This window comes from Typha latifolia, chromosome 8 (assembly GCF_019914945.1).
Source record: "Typha latifolia isolate L0001 chromosome 8, TyphaL0001v2, whole genome shotgun sequence".
NCBI classification, from domain to species: Eukaryota; Viridiplantae; Streptophyta; class Magnoliopsida; order Poales; family Typhaceae; genus Typha; species Typha latifolia.
This window is the reverse complement of record NC_133093.1, coordinates 12,264,390-12,282,408: the sequence shown is the minus strand read 5'-3', so window position 1 is coordinate 12,282,408 and position 18,019 is coordinate 12,264,390. Positions and strand designations below refer to the sequence as shown.

The window sequence follows — 18,019 nt, the reverse complement described above, 5'->3', positions numbered from 1 at the left end:
AAGAAAACATGTGATATTTAGTGTGCTTTTGCGATTTTGGGCCGAGTTTTCATAATTGGGCTGATTCCTGAACTGCAATGGGGGTAATAATTTGGATTTCTCGATTCGTCCGAGTCTTTATATAGTACCGTAACCCCGCTCATCTTTGTCTTCACACCGTCGTCTTCGGCGAGCGAAGGCGGCGGAGATGGCGGCGGAGGGGTTTATGGAGGCGGAGGAGAACCTCGAAGCAATCATCACTAGAATCGAGCAGAAGTCTCGCAAGATCGAGAGCTTGCTCAAGCAGTGAGTCTTAGATCGGGTCGTAAAACCCTAGATTTTTAATCCGATATTTCATGGTGAAAACCCTAAGAATTGATTGAAACCTTTGCAGATCGAAGCCGGTGGAGGCCCTGAAAACGGCGCTTGAGGGATCCACTCTCAAGACCCGCGACGAGAGGTGCAAGGTTGGTGAGATCTGCCTCCATATTTTCTTGATCCGTTCTATTATTGGGGGGATTTGTGCTGTGTTGATTGGTTTTGGTGTTGGATGCAGTCGGCGAATTGGATAGTGGTGCATCGAGCGATGATGGCGATAAAGGACGTCGATGGGATGTTCTCCTCTTTGGATCCCGAGTACTATGATATCCTCATGAAGTGAGATCTCTTTCCCTGCTTGGTTTCTATTCTCTTTGTTAGTTTTTGAGTTTCTTTTAAACCGTCCTTAATGGAGATCATTGCGTTCTTTCGCTAATAGTAAGTAGATCGTCATTTTTAGCTATTGTTTTGGAGAGAGGGAAGTAACTGGTTTCTAGGAAGAATCTTTCTGGGATCATTGCAAATAGGTTCACAGTAATTGAGGCTGATGCATTTTTCTGTTCATTGATGTAGCAAGTATGTCATGATAAAACTCTTGGTTACTTAGGATATCAAATTGATGGTGGGTGGTTTAGTGAATAGGATAAATTCAAGTCGTTCATGTTCGGCGAACTGGTGTTTCCTTGTATGCTCTGAAATGTTCACATATGATAGTTGAATTTAAGGAGCATCTCAACCAAAATGTCCAAAAATGCGACTTATTTCTAAAAATTGATGGGTCAAGAAGGATTTTTGTGGGGGAATTTGTATCAGCGATCGTTGTTTCTATAAGTTTAGGAGCTTTCAGTCTATCAACTCCATTCCTAATTTGGATACACTGTTTCTTTTTCTTTTGTACCTCAGCAATTTTTAAATTTAGCATTCAGCGAGAAAGATAGTCCCATTCTTGCACCTGCAATTGTTGTCATGTAAGATTCTAAGAATATCGTTAAGCTTCAATGAACTATTCATGACCACTTAAACAACCCCTCTACCTTGTTAGACTGATGCTGCTTGTCATTTTCTTTTTCCTTCCTCCTATGTCATGGTCATTATTGTGTATCTTCTATAGAACTGATTGCTTATTTGCATCTGAGTACTATTGCCTGGTTGGTTACTCAGATTATTCTCTATAAGATAGAGTAGACTGATGTGTATCACTAAGAAAAATGACATTATGATTTAAAGTTATAATGTTTGAGCATCTGAGTCAATGTGCTTATAGTATATAGAAAGACTAGTTGAGGTGTGTAGGAGGAATTTGTTTTGATTGTTATCACTATACAGAAATTTCTTCATTCTACCGCATTGTCATGATTTGAAGGAGGTTATCGTGTTGTTAAATTAGAATTGCATTTTCTTAATGCCTTTCTTTATGGTTATTCCATGCTACTGAGGAAATTTTACCTTTTTTTATTGAATTAGATGTGCAGGATTTTACCTGAGGATATTATTTCTGGTTGGAAAATAGTTGGTCTCTAGATTGCCCATACCTGCTTCTGATGTTGCCCCTTTTGCCTAGTGTCTATAGTTCTTCCTCTGTTGATCTTTTTTCAGAGTTCTGATCTGATGCAGCTTGCTACAAACTTACGACAATTTGTTGATATTCCTTTTTAACAAACTATTATTGTAATTATTTGTAACAAAATGCAGGTACTTATATCGAGGCTTGGCGACAGGAGACCGACCCACATGCGACCAGTGCCTCAGAATTCACGAGAAGCTTACAGAAAGAGCAGGTTTGGGTTGTATACTTAGGTCACTTGCGGACACTGTAAACACTGTATAAACTTCATTTTAGTCATTAGACAACCTTGAAGGCTGTCCTTCTCTTATCATTGTTCCCTTCCTGTCAATACTCTCTTGAAGAATCTCTCCAGATTTTGAAATCACTACTACTCCTATTGGCGGCTTTTTTTCTTGGTAAAAAAATGAGTATATAGCTTCCCTTGCATCTGTATCCATTTTTTGCGCAAAAATGATTGCTCAGGCTTTCCTCCAAAGTGGGTAAATAATCATCGACCGATCACAACAAAAACAAAGAATAACATAGAATAAATAAAAAAAGAACAAAAACATATTTCTAAAGAAGCCACTTAGTTGGAACAACTCCAAGATACCCAATACAAATAGATTGGAATCCGGCAAGCTTTTGTCCACCAAAGCAGCATCCTTTCTCCAAGTGCCTTCCACGTGAAAATTGGAAGTAGTACTTGCTCCACAATGACTAAAGCATGCAATCTCCTTTAATTTGTTTTGCCGTGGACGGCACTCCTTATTTCCTTCGTTGACCCTTTCGAGTGCCATATTCCGATCGAACTGCTATAATTTTAATCTTTCTATAATCAACAACGGACGTTAAAATGGGCATATAATTGGAAGAAGAAGAAGAAGAAGAAAAGGTTCCATAATTTAATACAATTTTCGAATTCAGCCTTCTACTCTAAGAACAAGGAGGAGGGGATCTCTATTGGCGAAGAGTTGAGCTAGCTTTAGATTGCGATAGTGACTAATAACTAATGCAGCATTACATAGACCACCACAAATGATTAATGATACGTAGATCGAGTTGGATATCCAACGTGCACACCAAACGCAATATGACTCCCAAGTCCCAACGAATCACCAACTGATCTCATCCCGTCCACCATCACATACTTCGCATATTATAACCCTGACTATCTTCACATTAGTCTATAACAACTTTAGAATAATAGTTTGACTACTGAGAATATTTGTAAATTAGGATTTCTTTTTCTTTTTTTCCCCCTATTTCGAACTCTCAATTTTATTACCGGACAAAAAAAAGTTAATAAAAAGGAGAGAAAAGAAAGAACAATACTCTTTGATCTTTATATCTAGGAAAAAAGCTAAGCTACAAGTGAGACAAATAACCGTCCGAAAGCAAACGCTGACGGCTCTCCTCTCCCCATCAACCAACATCACAACCACAACACGAATCTTGACGCCTCCCCTCTCTCCGCGTAACGACAATAGCAGTATCCCACGGTATCCCCCGGCTTGCCTCCCCCCCACCATATCCACACCCATCCGTCACGAGCGCTGCGGCTGAGCGTCAAGAAAAGACGGCCGGAGAGCCACGGGGGCCCACGGCGCCTGAGCGACTCCGGTGGCGGAGATCGGGATCGCGCGGTGGTGGTGGAGGTGCTGGCGATCAGACGGCGGGGAAGAAGAGGCTACCGCCGGTGCGGCGGCCGGGGAGCCGGAGTTGGAGACTCGCTCACAGGAAGGGCACATGGTGAGGGTGGTGGGAGGCGTCATTTGCATATAAAACTGGGGAGAGAGCTTTAAAGCTCGCAGTTCGTGGACCTCCTTTTGTAGCCTTCGATTCTCCTCTGTCAAGCTCTCGCAGCACCTCTTCAAGAACTCGCAATCGACCTCCGTTTGCTTCAACTTGGTTCTGATCAAATCAATCGATCCGAGCGTTAATAGCTGCAGCTTGAATCATTTGGATCTCACAAGAACAGCAATAAAAGTTCGAATCTCGTACCTTGCTCTTCTATTCTGGAACCAGACCTCCACTTGCCTCGGCCTCAGACTTAGCTGCTTAGCCAACGCCAGCTTCTGCTTCTGCTCACCGAAATAATAGCAACGATCCCATAAGACTCATTTCAAGACCAATAATGGTGAGAGAGAGAGAGAGAGAGAGAGAGAGAGAGAGAGAGAGAAGGTGGAGGAGTTCAACGTACAGGATTGAGGGTATTGTGTTCTTTAAAGCTCTCCTCGAGAACGGCGGATTGGTCTTTGGAGAGGCGAAGCTTCTTGCGAGATCCGTCGCCGTCCTCCTCATCGCTGATGCCTCTCGAGCTCGCCCTCTCCGCCTCGTTCTCGGGCTCGGGCTCGCGCTCGCAGCGCTTTCCGCTCACGCTCGACAGCGTACTATTCGGCGAGCACGCACCGGCTTCCTCTTCACTATCTCTCGTCTCCGCCGCCGGAGTCCGATTCACATCGATCCCTCTCAGCAACGGCATCTCGGATGATCTCCTCTCTATTATCCAACCAAAACAGAGTTCCATCTCAGATCTAGAGATCTCACTCCCAAAATCCCTCAAATCTAATAATCTACGATCCAAAACTCACCTGAAGAGGAGATCAGATCGTTCCACATGGGGTTGAGCCGGAGAGGGAGGTGATTCGCGGAAGAGCTCAAGCTAAGAGTAAGCCCTAGATCCTCCTTTTCCACCATCATCTTTGGTCTCTTCTCCTTTCTCCTCCCTTTCTCTTTCCTTTCGCCTTTCTTCTCTCACAGTGAAAAGGGTGCGCAAAACTCAGAAGATTGGAAACGGGCGGTTTGGGAGTTGGGGAAAAAGATCGGGAACGGGCGTGGCATTTTAAAGACTTCCTAACCCTAGTTAATAAAATAAAAAAATAAAAAATAAAAACTAACCCTAGTAGAAACCCGTTTCACATAGCCCGACTCATGATTGCCATTACATGGAATCCAATCCATATCCATCGATGATTGCCCTTCAAGGTCGCAATTATTAAGGCTGCTGATGTCGATGTAAGATGGACATGTGTACGTGGACCCGCCATTTTTTCTTCTTCTTCTTCTCATTCATCATCATCATCATCATCATCATCCCATATCATTGTGTCCCTTACTATACTCGCAACTATCATGCCATTATCATTAATCCATCCTCCATCTGCCGACTTTCATTATTAGTCATCATGCATAGCATAGCATAGTATTCGAGTATTTTCCCGTAGGACCATGCTAACCGTGAATTAATCGCCGAGCCGTTTTGGTCCAAGGATTTGGGCCTAGTCAGTGCGGTTCGCATGATTTGGTCGCCTCCCATCCTACTCCCCCAATTAATCAATCAATCCTATTGTCCGTCTATTTTGTTTGGTAGAAACCAATGGGGGCGAGGAATAGGAACCTCTTCTAGCTACTTGGCTAATACCATAGTATTTTGACGCTTAGAGTCTTCTCTAACCTTCCATCTAAATTGTATTTTCTACACTTGATTATCAAGTGACTAATTTTTAAAAAATATTTTTCTTCGGAAATTAAGTATTTATTTCTGATAGGGGCGTTTTGGGAACGTGGAATAGTAGGGGAAAGGGGACAGGAGAGGGTGGAGGTTCACGTGGGCGGGCGGCGAAGTAGGAGGGAAACCAGCCCGAACTCGCGAGGACCAACATGTCCTGCCTCGGCAAAGTGCGAACACACCACGCAAGGGGAAGGGGGGAGGGGGAGAAAAGAAAAGAGGACACTTTGACACGGCGGGCCCACGTTACCCGGTCGTGCGTGTCATCTTGCCCGTCCCATGCCCGACATTCACGAGAAGCAATCATTGGACTCTCTCTCATCATCCCACATGCCCACCCACTCTTCCCGAAATAGCCCCCCTCGCAACATTAGTACCAATTATTGCCCCACCTCCCCTTCTATCATTAGCGCCACATGCAATCATCCACTCCCCCCATCGCATCCGAAATAATTGGGTATTATGCGAATCGATTCTCCGAATTTAATCTCTAACTTCCCAATATTTCAATTGGAGAGTCTGGAACCATCTACAAATCCGATACAATCGCATATCATACTACTGTTATTTACGGAAAACTTGTAGAAAAAAAAAAAGAGAGAAAGGAAAAAAAAGAAAAAAACCAGATTCTTTATTATATGATTAGTTAATATTTTTCTAATATTAATTAATTGAATAGAGAATATTTTATTACTTTTAAATATATAAAAATATTAAGTATGTTTCTTGTCTATATTTAATTTAAGTCATTTATACAGTTAAGAAAATTAAGATAGTATTTTTAATAAGATGTGAATTAATTATATTTGACAAATTTTCTAAAATCTTATTATTTTTTTTTAGAGGGGTTTTTTTAGGAACGGGATTGAGAGAGGGAGAGATGGAATGAGTGGCTCCTCCTCCCTCGTAAGAAGTGGATTTTTTAAACCCGGCATGTTGTCGGGGGTGGTGATGATTGAATGGGCTGCCCCCACGAGTGCGTGCTAGCTGTCCCACGTGTCCCCTTAATTATGACTTCCCTCCGCAACCCGACAATCCCCATCATGGGAGTTAGAACAAACAACTGTGGATGCAACTACGATGAGCCGTACGAACCATGTGATCCGCACGTGCTTTTGGCCCTCCTCTCCTTCCTCCCTCCCTTCCCTTCCCTTACCCTAACTACTACTCCTTTTCAACTGCCAACCAACACTTTACCCCCTTCATTTTATGCTTATTGCAAACGAGGAGTCGGGCGGTGATATTCTTTTTATTTTTAGCTTACTTTCGAGTTGATGTATGGATTGGATTAAAAATAATAAAAAAATATATAAGGTGTAAATCGAAATAAATCCGTAATGCAGACCGTGCAACAATTAATCGGACGGAATGTAGGTGGTGATATGCAAAAAAGTGGGTATCTATTTATTCTTGAGGTCCTTTTCGTAAGATTGCAAGCAGTTGCGGTTACTTTACTCTGCCCTCATGTGCAGCGGACGTGGACTCCAGGGAACACCAGCGGGGGGACAGCGAGGCACTCGTACGACCGCACGTGCGACTGGTAGGTCAAAGATGGAATTCGATTCGTCGGGCCACTAGTGTTAACAGAGGACCATAATATAAAAACTCCCAAATCATTTGGTTTAATTTGAATAATACGCATTCCGCACTTAATTACCGTCCGTTTTGTTTGGGGATGTGGAGCGCACGTGCGGGGCTCGTTCACTAGGGCTAACGTGGTCGCACGTGTCAAGTGGGAGAGATGAAGACCTCGGGTTCCTAATAATTTCTTAACCACGTGGAAAAGATCACACTTTGATGGGAATCCAATGCATCCTTCCCCTTGTCGTCTGCCTCGCACGTTGGTCGTACTGCTACTAAATTCCTTTAGATCACAGTGGAAATAATAAAACCATTCCTTAGAGTTTGACCTCATCGAACTCCGTGCGCTTAGGTCTAATTTTAGTCTTAAATTTGTTTAACTCCCTTATAATTTTATATTCAAATTAAGATAATAATTTTTTTCTGTCATATTTAATCAAATTATATATAGTTCGAATTTAAAGATACTCATCAAGCATCATCGTATATATTAAAAATATTAACAATAATCTATATTGTCCAAGTACCTATTTCTCTTTCAGTGAGTAGTACCCCCCAAACACTAACCCTGATTGGATCCAATGCTATTAGTTAATTGATCATGAAATACCAACCACTTTAAACTTTGGATTTTAGCTCAAACCCTAGCATATTAGTATGAGAAGAGCCAATTCAGGTGGTGTACAGTGTACTCCTATAAGTCCTTGGCCTCTTAAACTTAGGAAATTAATATGAATATTTTTCCACATAGAATAACTTGCTGGTGATGTGATGGTTAATTTATGTGAAACGTGGATGTTGGTTTTTTTTTTAAAATTGCCTATGATTAGTGATCAATATTATACTAATTGGAACAGTAGTCCCATGTTTGAACTATTATTCAAATCTAGGCCAATCTGTCCCTTAATTACGTGATTAATATAATAATGAGATGTTTAAGCCTCTCTTGCTGGTAATCTAAACAATTATTTTGGATTCTTGCACGTGCTCTTGTCTGTACCATTTTCTTCTTTCATTAATACACTTTATTTTCTTTTCTTTTTCTTATTTGATGCAAAGGATGTGCTACTTTTCTATGAATTAAGCCATTTCCTTTTCACAAATTAAAAACACTTGGAAAAGGAGTGGTGTTGAGTGTTTTTGAATCCTTTTTGCAGTCACTTTCCAAAAAGAAATTTACTATTTGCATATATAAATGAGCATTTTTTTCGTACCATAGAGTTAATTATTTATCAATCAGTTTAATAAAGATCTAACGATTAAGATCTTTAAAAGTATAATAGAAATGAAAGATATTAGCGGTTAATTTTTTTAGATATATAATCTTGCACATTATTTTTTGACAATACTTTTTAACTATATAAATTCACTCGTTTGTTTTTTGACGATACTTTTTAATATATCCTGCTTCATCGAGTGAGTCCCCTATTTTTAGAGAACAAAAAGAAAAGTAATCAAGGAGATATTTGAGTGATTGGATGAAGGTGTCATACAAAAGAAATAATTTTTGAAAGGTATACACAAGAAACACGCAAACCTAAACTTTCAAAGGAAACAGGAAGTATTTAGTTAATATTTAAGTAATCTTTTTGCATGAATAGGTCAGACATCAACAGTTAATGATACCACTAGATCGTCAACTGCAATTTGGTAGAAGTATTTAGTTAACAACCCTGAAGGAGATATTTCAACACAGGCAACAACGAAAAGCTGCAGCTTCTCTTGGTGGTTAGGATTTAGTCGGTCTGGGTGTGTTTGTTTGGCTTTGCTATTGTTCTTTGGCTTCATTACAAATCTTTTCTTTGATTTATTTTTACATTTTAACGTTATGTTACACCACTACAATGTTACAGAACATCGTCTCTCTTCTCTTCTCTGTGTGTTCTTTCTTCGAGTCTCTTACTATATGTTTACGTTGTTATCCGCTTAATATTTGCATTAAAAAAATAAATAAATAAAAAGTGCATGTCCATCAAGTAGGAAAGACGAGAGGAAATTGCACATACACCATGCCTTTAGTGTTGTTGGGCAGATAAAATTATTTGCAGGCCAGAAACAGGTCCTTTCGGCACGCAAAATGTTTCGGTCTCTCCAGCAACTGGAAGAACCTGGTCATTACGGCCCGGGTCTGTCCTTGTTCCTCAATTCCAAGCAACTTATAGTCGAAAAATGAGCCAATTCCTGGGTTTCTTCTGCAGGCTAGTTCCAGTTCCAGTTCCAGTTCTCTGCTTGGTGGTCCAAAAAGTCCTCTTAAGTTGGGCATCCTTCACAGCTCTTTCGACAATACTGGAGGGGGGGCATGCTGTCCGTCCTATGGGTGGTTTTGCATGTCAGCAACTGCAGGATCACCAATCCTGAAGCATAAGTATCAAGACTTTTTGTGAAACCAAACCTCTCCTCTGGTACTGAGCAGGATCCATGTAGAAGAATATATGTACCAACTTGAGCAGTAAGTGATGCTGAAAGGCCTCCTACATCACCAATCTCGCTCGCGTAAATTGCTGTCCAGCAGAATGCTTGCAGGTTTGAGGTCCTGATGAATGACAGGTTCTGGTTTGGAATCATGTAGGAAAGCAAGTGCAGATGCAACTTCCCAGGCAATTCTGTAGCAGTAGAAACATGGAGGAACTGGAGGTGTACTATCTATTTTTGCACTGTAAACTGTCATCCAGTTAATTCAAGCCTAATTCGACCTCGGGCCTTAAATAAGTCCAATTCAAGCTTTAAACAAGCCCAAATCAAGCTTTATCCAAGCTGGTTGGATCGAGCTTTATCAGATTGGTGGTCAAATCTAGATAAGGATAGTGGAAGGAGAGTGAATTTATTAAGATATTTGAGAAATATAATATGGATTCAAAAGTATAAAAGATCTTTTCTATCACTATTTTTTAATATTTTAAACTTAATAATATGTGAATATTGTTCTCGAGCTGCTCGATTAATTTGACAGCCTCCCCGGGAGATCGAAGAAGTAGTACTATTAATGGTAGGTAGCTTAATGAGGACCAACAAATTAAACAACATAGATGCACAAACAATCAAGTAGAAAATAAAGGAAGCAAAGATTAGAACAACATACCTCTTGAATGTTTGAGACTGCATAACTTACCTGGTCAGCAGCAGAAATGGATTCATCCTGAGCAATTTTTACACATTCCCTCAAGATGCCTCAATTCATTCTTCACTCAGTCATGCTCACAATCGACATCAAACCTGAGTAGAATAACTTCTTCAGAGAAATTAACTACTGCTAGAGATACACATGACAAGGTCTGGAGCAGTGGTTAATACCTCATTCTCAGAAGCACTTGTCAAATAACCTGTTGGAAAGCCTTCCTCTGTAGCAATAGTGCTGCTACTGCATTGCATCTCTCTGATCCACTGGAACTGGGACAGAGAACTTCTTGGTCGCTTCTTAGAGTTACCAGATTAGTGTCAAGAGAAGCAAACTAGCTGACTTTTATGTTAGTACCCACAAAATTTCTAGCAAGAGTTCTTACAGTGAAAGGTATGGAATGACAGTGTATAGTGACTAACTAAAACCACATCAAATAGTTCAGAGGTTTAATTAACAGGCCCATCTTATTACATAAAAGATTTAGGATTTGCAACATGATGCCAAACAATTGAAGTATAACATTTGCATGAGATATGCAAATGACTTCCAGATTTTAGTAAAAGAAGAAGAACAACACCAAAGAGACTCAGAGAAACTAAAAACTAAAATCTACCTTATGAATTATAAATATCTATACAGTAAAATATGAATGATAATAAAAAGAAAACGGCAAGATTGTTTTGATAAATTTTCCTACAATAAGACATTATTCTATTATTTAATTACACTAATATTCCTCAACTCAAGATAATCAAAGAATGGAAAGCATAAATCAAACAAATCAATTAGTTTCACATATTAGATAATCTTCTCTAAAGGAATAAAAACTTGAAAACATAATAGATGATATTAATTCATCTTTCCAAGCATACAAGTGGAACGCATCAAAGCAGTAAGTTTGCAGCAACTTACTTGGTGTTGGAACAAGAGTAGCCTTCAGACGAACATGTAGAAGCTTAAATAAAACTTTCCACTCATTAATTAAAAAAAAAGTTGTTTATTAATTTCACTCGCATTCACCAGCAATCCAACAACCAAGGATGAAGAAGAAGACGACAACGCACATCAATCCTCTACTACTTTAATTAATATCCATTTCTTAACCAAATTCCTCCCAAAAAACTCAGATGCTCATGAGTTTTAGTCTTCTATTGCAACAAAAAAGCATAAAGGGAAAAGAATTTGTAAGTAAAGTACTAAAAATGTTCTTCAAGCAACAGACATTATAGTCGAAATCGGAGGCAAGATTCCAATCCAAAAGCATCGAAAATTACAACAATTAAAAGAGAATCCAATCCGAACTCACCAAGGTAAAATCCAAAATAAACCAAACCCCACAACTTTTCCTCTCCAAACAAGTCAAAAGATTCATAAAAAGGACCATCTTTTACAAGAATAATAGCTCAGCGGTGTGTTTGATTAGGAGAAGATTGGATAAAAGTGCGGTGAAACTTAAGTATATTTATATAAAGGGAGTGTTGTTGACATCTAAATATCTTTGTACCAAAAGGAGGATTGATCATTTTATCTCATTCAAATATAATCTTTGAGATATAAATATAATAATATGATAGAATTCGATGTGATTCACGTTAATAATGGTGAACCGCAGTTAAGGAAACGGACACTTCATCAAAATTTTCTATTAAATGTTCCACAGTGACGTGGTAACGAGGGTTGATAATGTAAATTTTTTTATCATTTATAATGTTTGATCTAATTGTCTAACCTAATTATCATAAGCTTTTGAGTCGATTCCAATGATAATCATCCAAGCGAGATCAATATTAAGTAATGATAATGTAAAAAATATAATATATATTATTAGTCTATTATTTAAAGGACAATCACTTTCTTAATGATTGCTATTACGTAATCCTTCCTGTTAATGACATCAGTTATACAAAAAAAGAAGAAGATGATATTGTTAACAGATGAAGGACTGGTGCCATTAATTCCGCCTGTCTGTGCTGTTGTACTCAGAGATTAATTACAGTTTTTATTCAAATTGTAATGCTATAAGTACTGCTGTATGTATATATTTTGAATTAAATGTTGTCCTTTCTTGAAAGAGTTATGATCAATTAAAAGAATTGCAATTTTCTGCAAATTATTACAGTCTGAAAGGAAAACAAGAGGAATTTGTAAAGTAGTTCAGTAGGATGCTGAAACTCTAAAAAATAGATGTGGGCTAATGATATAAATCATAAATCCCAACTTCCCAAGGATAAAATTATACCACCTGTGGCTTAACTGGAATGATGGAATCTGAGAAGAGACAGAGACTAAGTATGATTACTACCCTGTTTCCAGAACCAAACACAGCAGGAAAAGGAGAATAATGGAAATGAACTACAAATTATACAAAAGGAAAAAAAAAGTTTTAAAAGAAGAAGAAGACAGCTAGCTCTTCAAGGACTTTCACATCAGCCATGGTCTGAAGCTGGATACCTTCAAAGTATGAAAGTCATGGAATTGAGAGTCGCCAAACGGCTCCAAACTGGTGGAGAAGTTATCCGAGGACGCATAAAACTCTCATGGATTTCTTGAAGCTTAGAGACTAGAAGAACAAATCTCCTGCAAGGTGCAAGAACAAGGGTGAGGGGAATAACCCAGATGCCAAACGCCACTATCAGCATTGCTCTTTCTCCCTCTCCAAACTATGCCTTCATTCCTCTCACATATCTTGGTATTCTTATTCCTCCTCTCTGTTACCTTCCAAGTTTTCATTCGCGATCATGGGTCCCTTTTTTTTTTTTTAATTTTATTCTCATCATCTTTGTCGCCTAGGATTCTTATCCTGAGTGGGCTCTATTGATACAGATCAATGGATTCGTGACGTACATATAGTGCTATTTCCCTAAAGTTAAAAGTATTAGGCAGTATGCTCTTGGGTTAAAATTCAAATGGCCCTTTAGTGCATTGACACTCAAAGATATTATTTTCCTTCCATTGCACTCGTAAACAGCAAAAAGGAGGACTTGGAAACGACCTTAGATTGCTTAAATCCTTGGCATATCTATTCTTCCACGCCTTAGTTGGCTAACATTGGCACGCAACAAAGGACGGCAGATGATGTGACTCCCTTGTTTCCTGAAGCATAACTTTGCTGTTCCAATTGTAACAACTGCAAACATATGCTTACGTTATTGCAGCCTAGTTTAAACCAAGAACACTTCATCTGAAACGAATGAATCCTGTCAAATTTTTAGTGCCAAAGAAGGCTTTCTACCTTTTGATTTGGGTTGGCAAAATAAGATCCCATGCCAGATTGAGAGACAAGCAAGTGGGTTCTGAAGAATCTGTGGACTTGGCTTCATTAAGGGACCTTCGAATAACTTATTCCAATGATGAGAATCTATTCATGTGGAGAAATGATAGCGCATGAGCTTGAAGATAATGTTATGGGTATCTAGGACCACATTTGTCCTTTTGAAACGAGATAGACTGTCTTTTGAATATAATAAATACGGTGGAGCATCAGGATATAGGATCAGTTTTAATTTTAGAGATCAAATCTGATCCAAGTTTAACTTTTTCTTAAAAATATGCGAACTTCATGATATAAACGATAATATATTAATTTAAATAATTAAGTTAAATTTAAGAGAATTTATCAAAGCATAGTACGTTCTGTTTTTATTATCTAGATATTTACTCAAAGTGCCTAAAAAATACCTTGCTATTAACATTTCTTAACGATTAGTTATATCATACATTTTGTCTATTTTCTTCTTCTAAAAAAATGATCTTGAGTAAGTTTTTTAAGACTAAATAAAAAAAAAACAAAATAGAAATCAGATTTTAAGGTCAGATTTGAGTTAGTTTAATTTATTTATTTTTTAATAAAAGTAATATAATAGTTCTCTAATTTTTTAGGTATTATTAGATTAAAGTTAACTCAGGAGTGTGTTTGAGGAAAATTAAGAGAAAAATATTATAAGTGTAGATGATAATAAAGACAAAATGTAAGGTTGTTTTGACAAATTTCCCTTTTAAGTTTATTGGTCCTCTAAAAGCCGCTATTCCTCGGCCCTTGCCCGGTCCGGCGGCCCGCCGAATAAACGGGCATGCATCCGACAAAATGTAAGGTTGTTTTGGTCGACGGGTTCACAAGGGAAAGCCAAGAAGAGCAGGATGTCACCAAATCTAGAACTCCCTCTCGTCGATCTCTCCTCCACGGATCGCGCCGCCGCCGCCAAATTGGTCCGACAGGTGAATCGATTGAACCGTAATCCCTAATTCGAATCCTCTCCCTTCGCCGGTTATTTAACCCTAAGTATATACGTCTCTTGCCGCGATTTCTTGTTCGTGGTCGCAAACTTTTCGGTCTCTCCAGGCTTGCTTGGATTACGGTTTCTTTTACGCGATCAATCATGGAATCGAGGACTCTCTCCTGCGAAAAGTGTTTCAAGAAAGCAAGGGGTTCTTCGCGTTGCCGTTGGAAGATAAGATGGAGCTCGAGCGCAACGAGGAGCACAGAGGCTATACTCCCCTTTACGCCGAGATCCTTGATCCTTCCTCAAAATCTAGAGGTCTTTCTTGCAATTTGTGAAATATTAGGTTTCCCTTTAATTTGTCGTTTATTTGTTGATAATTATGAGCTGCTAGGTAAAAATTGATATATATTTCTACCTTTTTTTTTTAATACCGATAAGAAAAGACCTATTGAAAGTAATTTCTCTCCGAGATCAATCAAGGTAAGCTCTCTGTACTTTTGACGTTTTGCCTACTATTCTTTTGTTCTACTGATCTTTCGTTTGAAATTAGATGTGTTTGGTAGATAGTTGGGGTCATTTCTTGGCATGGCTTTCAGATTCTCGCAGAGCAAATATGCATCTCGCCTGACTATATTAGTAATGTAACAGGGGATCTAAAGGAAAGTTTCTACATCGGGCCAAAGGGAAGCAAAGAGAACGACTTTAATCAGTGGCCTTTAGAAGGTGCCATTTTGTTTGTAACAGTTTCCCAATATACTTGTTACGCCATCACGTGTGCCTATTAAGCTAGCAAGCGAAATAATAAATATAATATATTTTATTTATATATTATAATTTAAATTATTTAATAAGTTTATTTAATGTTATTATTTTTTAATAAAAAATATATTATTAGAAAATACTTATTGATATAAATTACTATTTTTTAAATTAAACTCATCGAAATTATATTACACAAAATAAATAAAAAATAACTTAAATAATTTAATATTAGACTTATTTTAAAGATCTTGATGAGATCTTTCTAATAGTACTATTTTTGTTAAAAATTAATTAGTAAAATTAGTTATATATTTAGTTTAACTAACTATATTATTTAATAAACGATATAGACGGAATTACAATTTTTGAATTAAACTTTTATAAGGCAAAATTGACTTTTTAAAAGTAAAATAGTATTAGGGCCGGGCTTCAAATTTTTAGATAAGGCTCCAAATTTAGAGCCCTTTGGTTGGAGTTTCACCGGGCTCCAAATTTAGTGGTGTTTTATAGCCTGGTTGAATATGCTTTTAGAGATTTTATCATAAAATATTATTAGAGATAATTCATGTGACATCAATCCACCCTTTCTGATTATGCCCTAAGTTGGATAGTTGTAATTGTTATACTTTCTGAGCCTTAACCCCTGAAAGGCTAACTGTGCATTTTCTGGCTTGGAGTTCTCAGAAAGTCTGCCTTTCTGGAGGGAGACAATGGAAACATATTATGAGAAAGCCTTGTAAGTTGTCCTGACTTTGTTTCTTGTTGCAAGAGTTTAGTTCTTTTACGAAAAGGAAGAATATTAATAGATTGATGGCAATGATTTGTCTGAATGTTAATACATCATAATCTCATTTTCATGACATGGAGAGCTCCTTTTTACTTCCCCACATTGCCACACGAAAATGAGGGACATGGTGAGTGAAAAGGGGATCCTGTCAACTATCTTGTTTCCATTTATTAGTACCACAAACCAAATGACCTCAAGTACTTGGGAGCACAAAATAGTCGTTATTTTGTATATCAAACTTATTATCCGCTTTGAGTTTATTCTTATATTTGCTGACAAGTTAATATTGTTTGTTATCGGTGTTTCTTCCCCTAAGGGCTGTGGGAAGAAGAGTACTCTCTCTGACTGCTTTGGCTTTAGACCTTGATGATCACTTTTTTGAGATTGCGATGCTGCCTTCTCCAATGGCATTTATCCGCTTATTGCATTATCCAGGTATATTGTTGCATATTGACATTCAGTATTTTCTGTGCTTCAAGTAAGATGTTGAAGCAAAGCTAGACTGGTAGGATTACCTTTTTGTCATATGTGATGATTCAGTCTTGAAAAGATTATTCTACTTCATTCATGCTGGTAAATTAGTATGTTTCCCAAAAAGCTTTCCCGATGAAGTTTGCATGCAAGGTTTTTCTATTTTGTACTCTCTCTTTGGTTTTTTTTTTCCAGATTTCTGATTGGCACACAAGATTTGGTTAGAAGTATCCAATTGTTCTTATTATGACACAATTTATAAACTTATCATTCAGGTGAAGTGCCCGAATCTGATAGTGGTATATATGGTGCATCGGCCCATTCAGATTATGGAATGGTCACTCTTCTCACGACAGATGGTGTACCTGGTCTTCAGGCATGTCGTAGAGTTACCTTTCTTTTTATAACAGAAAGTTACATTTTTGAACTCTCTAAATTCTCACAGGACTTTCGTTAAACTAATATTGGAATTTCCAGATATGTAGGGAAAAGGATAAAAATCCACAAGTCTGGGAAGATGTTCATCATATTGACGGGTAAGTAGTATACAAGACATTCATTGTCAATGCCTGCAGAGGCAATATAATTGATTTGCTGATTATGAACTTTAATAAATTCAAAGGTTCCTTGTATCTGTAAAAGTTCATTGTAGAATTTGTACCTCGGAAATACCATATGTCAAACTTAACTTGGAGATATCCGCTGACAGGGCTCTCATCGTCAACATTGGGGATATGATGGAAAGGTGGACAAATTGTCTATTCCGGTACCTTTCTTAATTTCTTGTTTGGATTCTTTAATTTTTGGTACATGTATCTTCTCTAGAACCTCCCTCATCTTTCTCTGAACCTACAGATCAACGCTGCATCGCGTCCTGGCAATTGGGCAGGAACGTTATTCTGTAATTTCTGACTTGCTGGTTTAATTTTAGACTCTCTATTTGTTATACCGTAGCTGTTCCTAGTGTGATTGAATAATTTATGCTTTTTTATCATTTGGCAACTACACTTATAAAGCAAAGTGCTACATCTAGTGTTTATATCTAGAGAAATATATCCACTTCTGCTGACAAATGTAGAAACACGTCAGGTTGCTTTCTTTCTTGATCCAAACTATGATTGCATGGTAGAATGCTTGGAAAGTTGTTGCAGTGAGACAGCGCCTGCAAGGTCTCTCTCTCTCTCTCTCTCTCTCTCTCTCTCTCTCTCTTCCTCCTCCTCTTTCTCCTCCTCTTCCTCCTCCTGTGTATGTGGGCATGTGCATTCCATTCCGGCATATCTCAGTATTTTTAAAAACTTTAAACTGTTTTGCAGGTTCCCTCCTATTAAGAGCGGTGACTACCTAAAGGAGCGATTCAGAGTTACATACTCTTCAAAATGATAGTTTGCAGAAGTAGAATGCCAAACAAGCATAAGTTATACTTCTTCACTTTTGCCTGTTGCTGATCTAGTCTGATGTCGCAAACGTGCAACCATCTGCATAAGTTGAAGAACTAGGAATTACAATAAAACACATCTTTGTTTGGCCATATATTGTAGCTCATGTATACTTTTATAAGATCTATTGCCTGACAGTTCCAGATATATCTTGTAAGGTCTATAAGCTGTGTCAATACGTACGGTTATTTTTGATAAACTATCCAAGTATCTCATACTATTTTACGTTGTTGATTTGATTTCATGCCTGAGGAGAATTTATATTCCGGTATGTCCAGATTTCTCGCAAA

General features: G+C 38.1%; 3 protein-coding genes and 1 long non-coding RNA gene across 5 annotated transcripts; 2 read left to right on the top strand and 2 right to left on the bottom strand.

Annotated features, from left to right (window-relative positions):
- Positions 1-2,228, top strand: LOC140794276 (actin-related protein 2/3 complex subunit 5A). The gene is made up of 4 exons (XM_073146237.1): positions 1-285; positions 374-446; positions 536-636; positions 1,990-2,228. Exons 1-4 carry the CDS (start codon positions 188-190, stop codon positions 2,123-2,125), a joined length of 408 nt encoding a protein of 135 aa, XP_073002338.1. The 5' UTR covers positions 1-187; the 3' UTR covers positions 2,126-2,228.
- A 937-nt stretch (positions 2,229-3,165) lies between these two features.
- LOC140794292 (homeobox-leucine zipper protein HAT4-like) lies at positions 3,166-4,814 on the bottom strand. Its single transcript, XM_073146268.1, has 4 exons — positions 4,438-4,814; positions 4,047-4,345; positions 3,848-3,927; positions 3,166-3,757 (listed from the first exon to the last, which is right to left on the bottom strand). The coding sequence occupies exons 1-4, from the start codon at positions 4,544-4,546 to the stop codon at positions 3,391-3,393; spliced, it is 855 nt and encodes a 284-aa protein (XP_073002369.1). The 5' UTR covers positions 4,547-4,814; the 3' UTR covers positions 3,166-3,390.
- A 4,053-nt stretch (positions 4,815-8,867) lies between these two features.
- On the bottom strand, positions 8,868-13,300 carry LOC140794230 (uncharacterized). Of its 2 annotated transcripts, XR_012110088.1 has the most exons (4): positions 13,286-13,300; positions 10,227-13,180; positions 9,328-10,148; positions 8,868-9,246 (listed from the first exon to the last, which is right to left on the bottom strand). It is a non-coding gene; the product is annotated as an uncharacterized lncRNA (long non-coding RNA). The 2 variants fall into 2 exon arrangements; XR_012110087.1 differs by having other exon boundaries at positions 8,868-10,148.
- Positions 13,301-14,080: 780 nt separating this feature from the next.
- On the top strand, positions 14,081-17,949 carry LOC140794470 (kihadalactone A synthase LFS-like). The gene is made up of 11 exons (XM_073146510.1): positions 14,081-14,268; positions 14,393-14,588; positions 14,922-14,996; positions 15,720-15,771; positions 16,139-16,257; positions 16,569-16,669; positions 16,771-16,829; positions 17,003-17,059; positions 17,149-17,194; positions 17,383-17,462; positions 17,607-17,949. The coding sequence occupies exons 1-11, from the start codon at positions 14,191-14,193 to the stop codon at positions 17,671-17,673; spliced, it is 930 nt and encodes a 309-aa protein (XP_073002611.1). The 5' UTR covers positions 14,081-14,190; the 3' UTR covers positions 17,674-17,949.
- The last annotated feature ends 70 nt before the right edge of the window (positions 17,950-18,019 follow it).

Excerpts from the sequence above, each read along its gene's own strand:
- LOC140794470 (XM_073146510.1), top strand. The coding sequence starts at position 14,191 with ATGTCACCAAATCTAGAACTCCCTCTCGTCGATCTCTCCTCCACGGAT. Across the intron at positions 16,830-17,002 it reads GATGTTCATCATATTGACGG|GGCTCTCATCGTCAACATTG; the intron begins GTAAGTAGTATA and ends ATCCGCTGACAG. Across the intron at positions 17,195-17,382 it reads TTGGGCAGGAACGTTATTCT|GTTGCTTTCTTTCTTGATCC; the intron begins GTAATTTCTGAC and ends GAAACACGTCAG.
- LOC140794276 (XM_073146237.1), top strand. The coding sequence starts at position 188 with ATGGCGGCGGAGGGGTTTATGGAGGCGGAGGAGAACCTCGAAGCAATC. Across the intron at positions 447-535 it reads CCCGCGACGAGAGGTGCAAG|TCGGCGAATTGGATAGTGGT; the intron begins GTTGGTGAGATC and ends TGTTGGATGCAG. Across the intron at positions 637-1,989 it reads TACTATGATATCCTCATGAA|GTACTTATATCGAGGCTTGG; the intron begins GTGAGATCTCTT and ends AACAAAATGCAG.
- LOC140794292 (XM_073146268.1), bottom strand. The coding sequence starts at position 4,546 with ATGATGGTGGAAAAGGAGGATCTAGGGCTTACTCTTAGCTTGAGCTCT. Across the intron at positions 4,346-4,437 it reads CGATCTGATCTCCTCTTCAG|AGAGGAGATCATCCGAGATG; the intron begins GTGAGTTTTGGA and ends GTTGGATAATAG. Across the intron at positions 3,758-3,847 it reads TTCCAGAATAGAAGAGCAAG|AACCAAGTTGAAGCAAACGG; the intron begins GTACGAGATTCG and ends TGATTTGATCAG.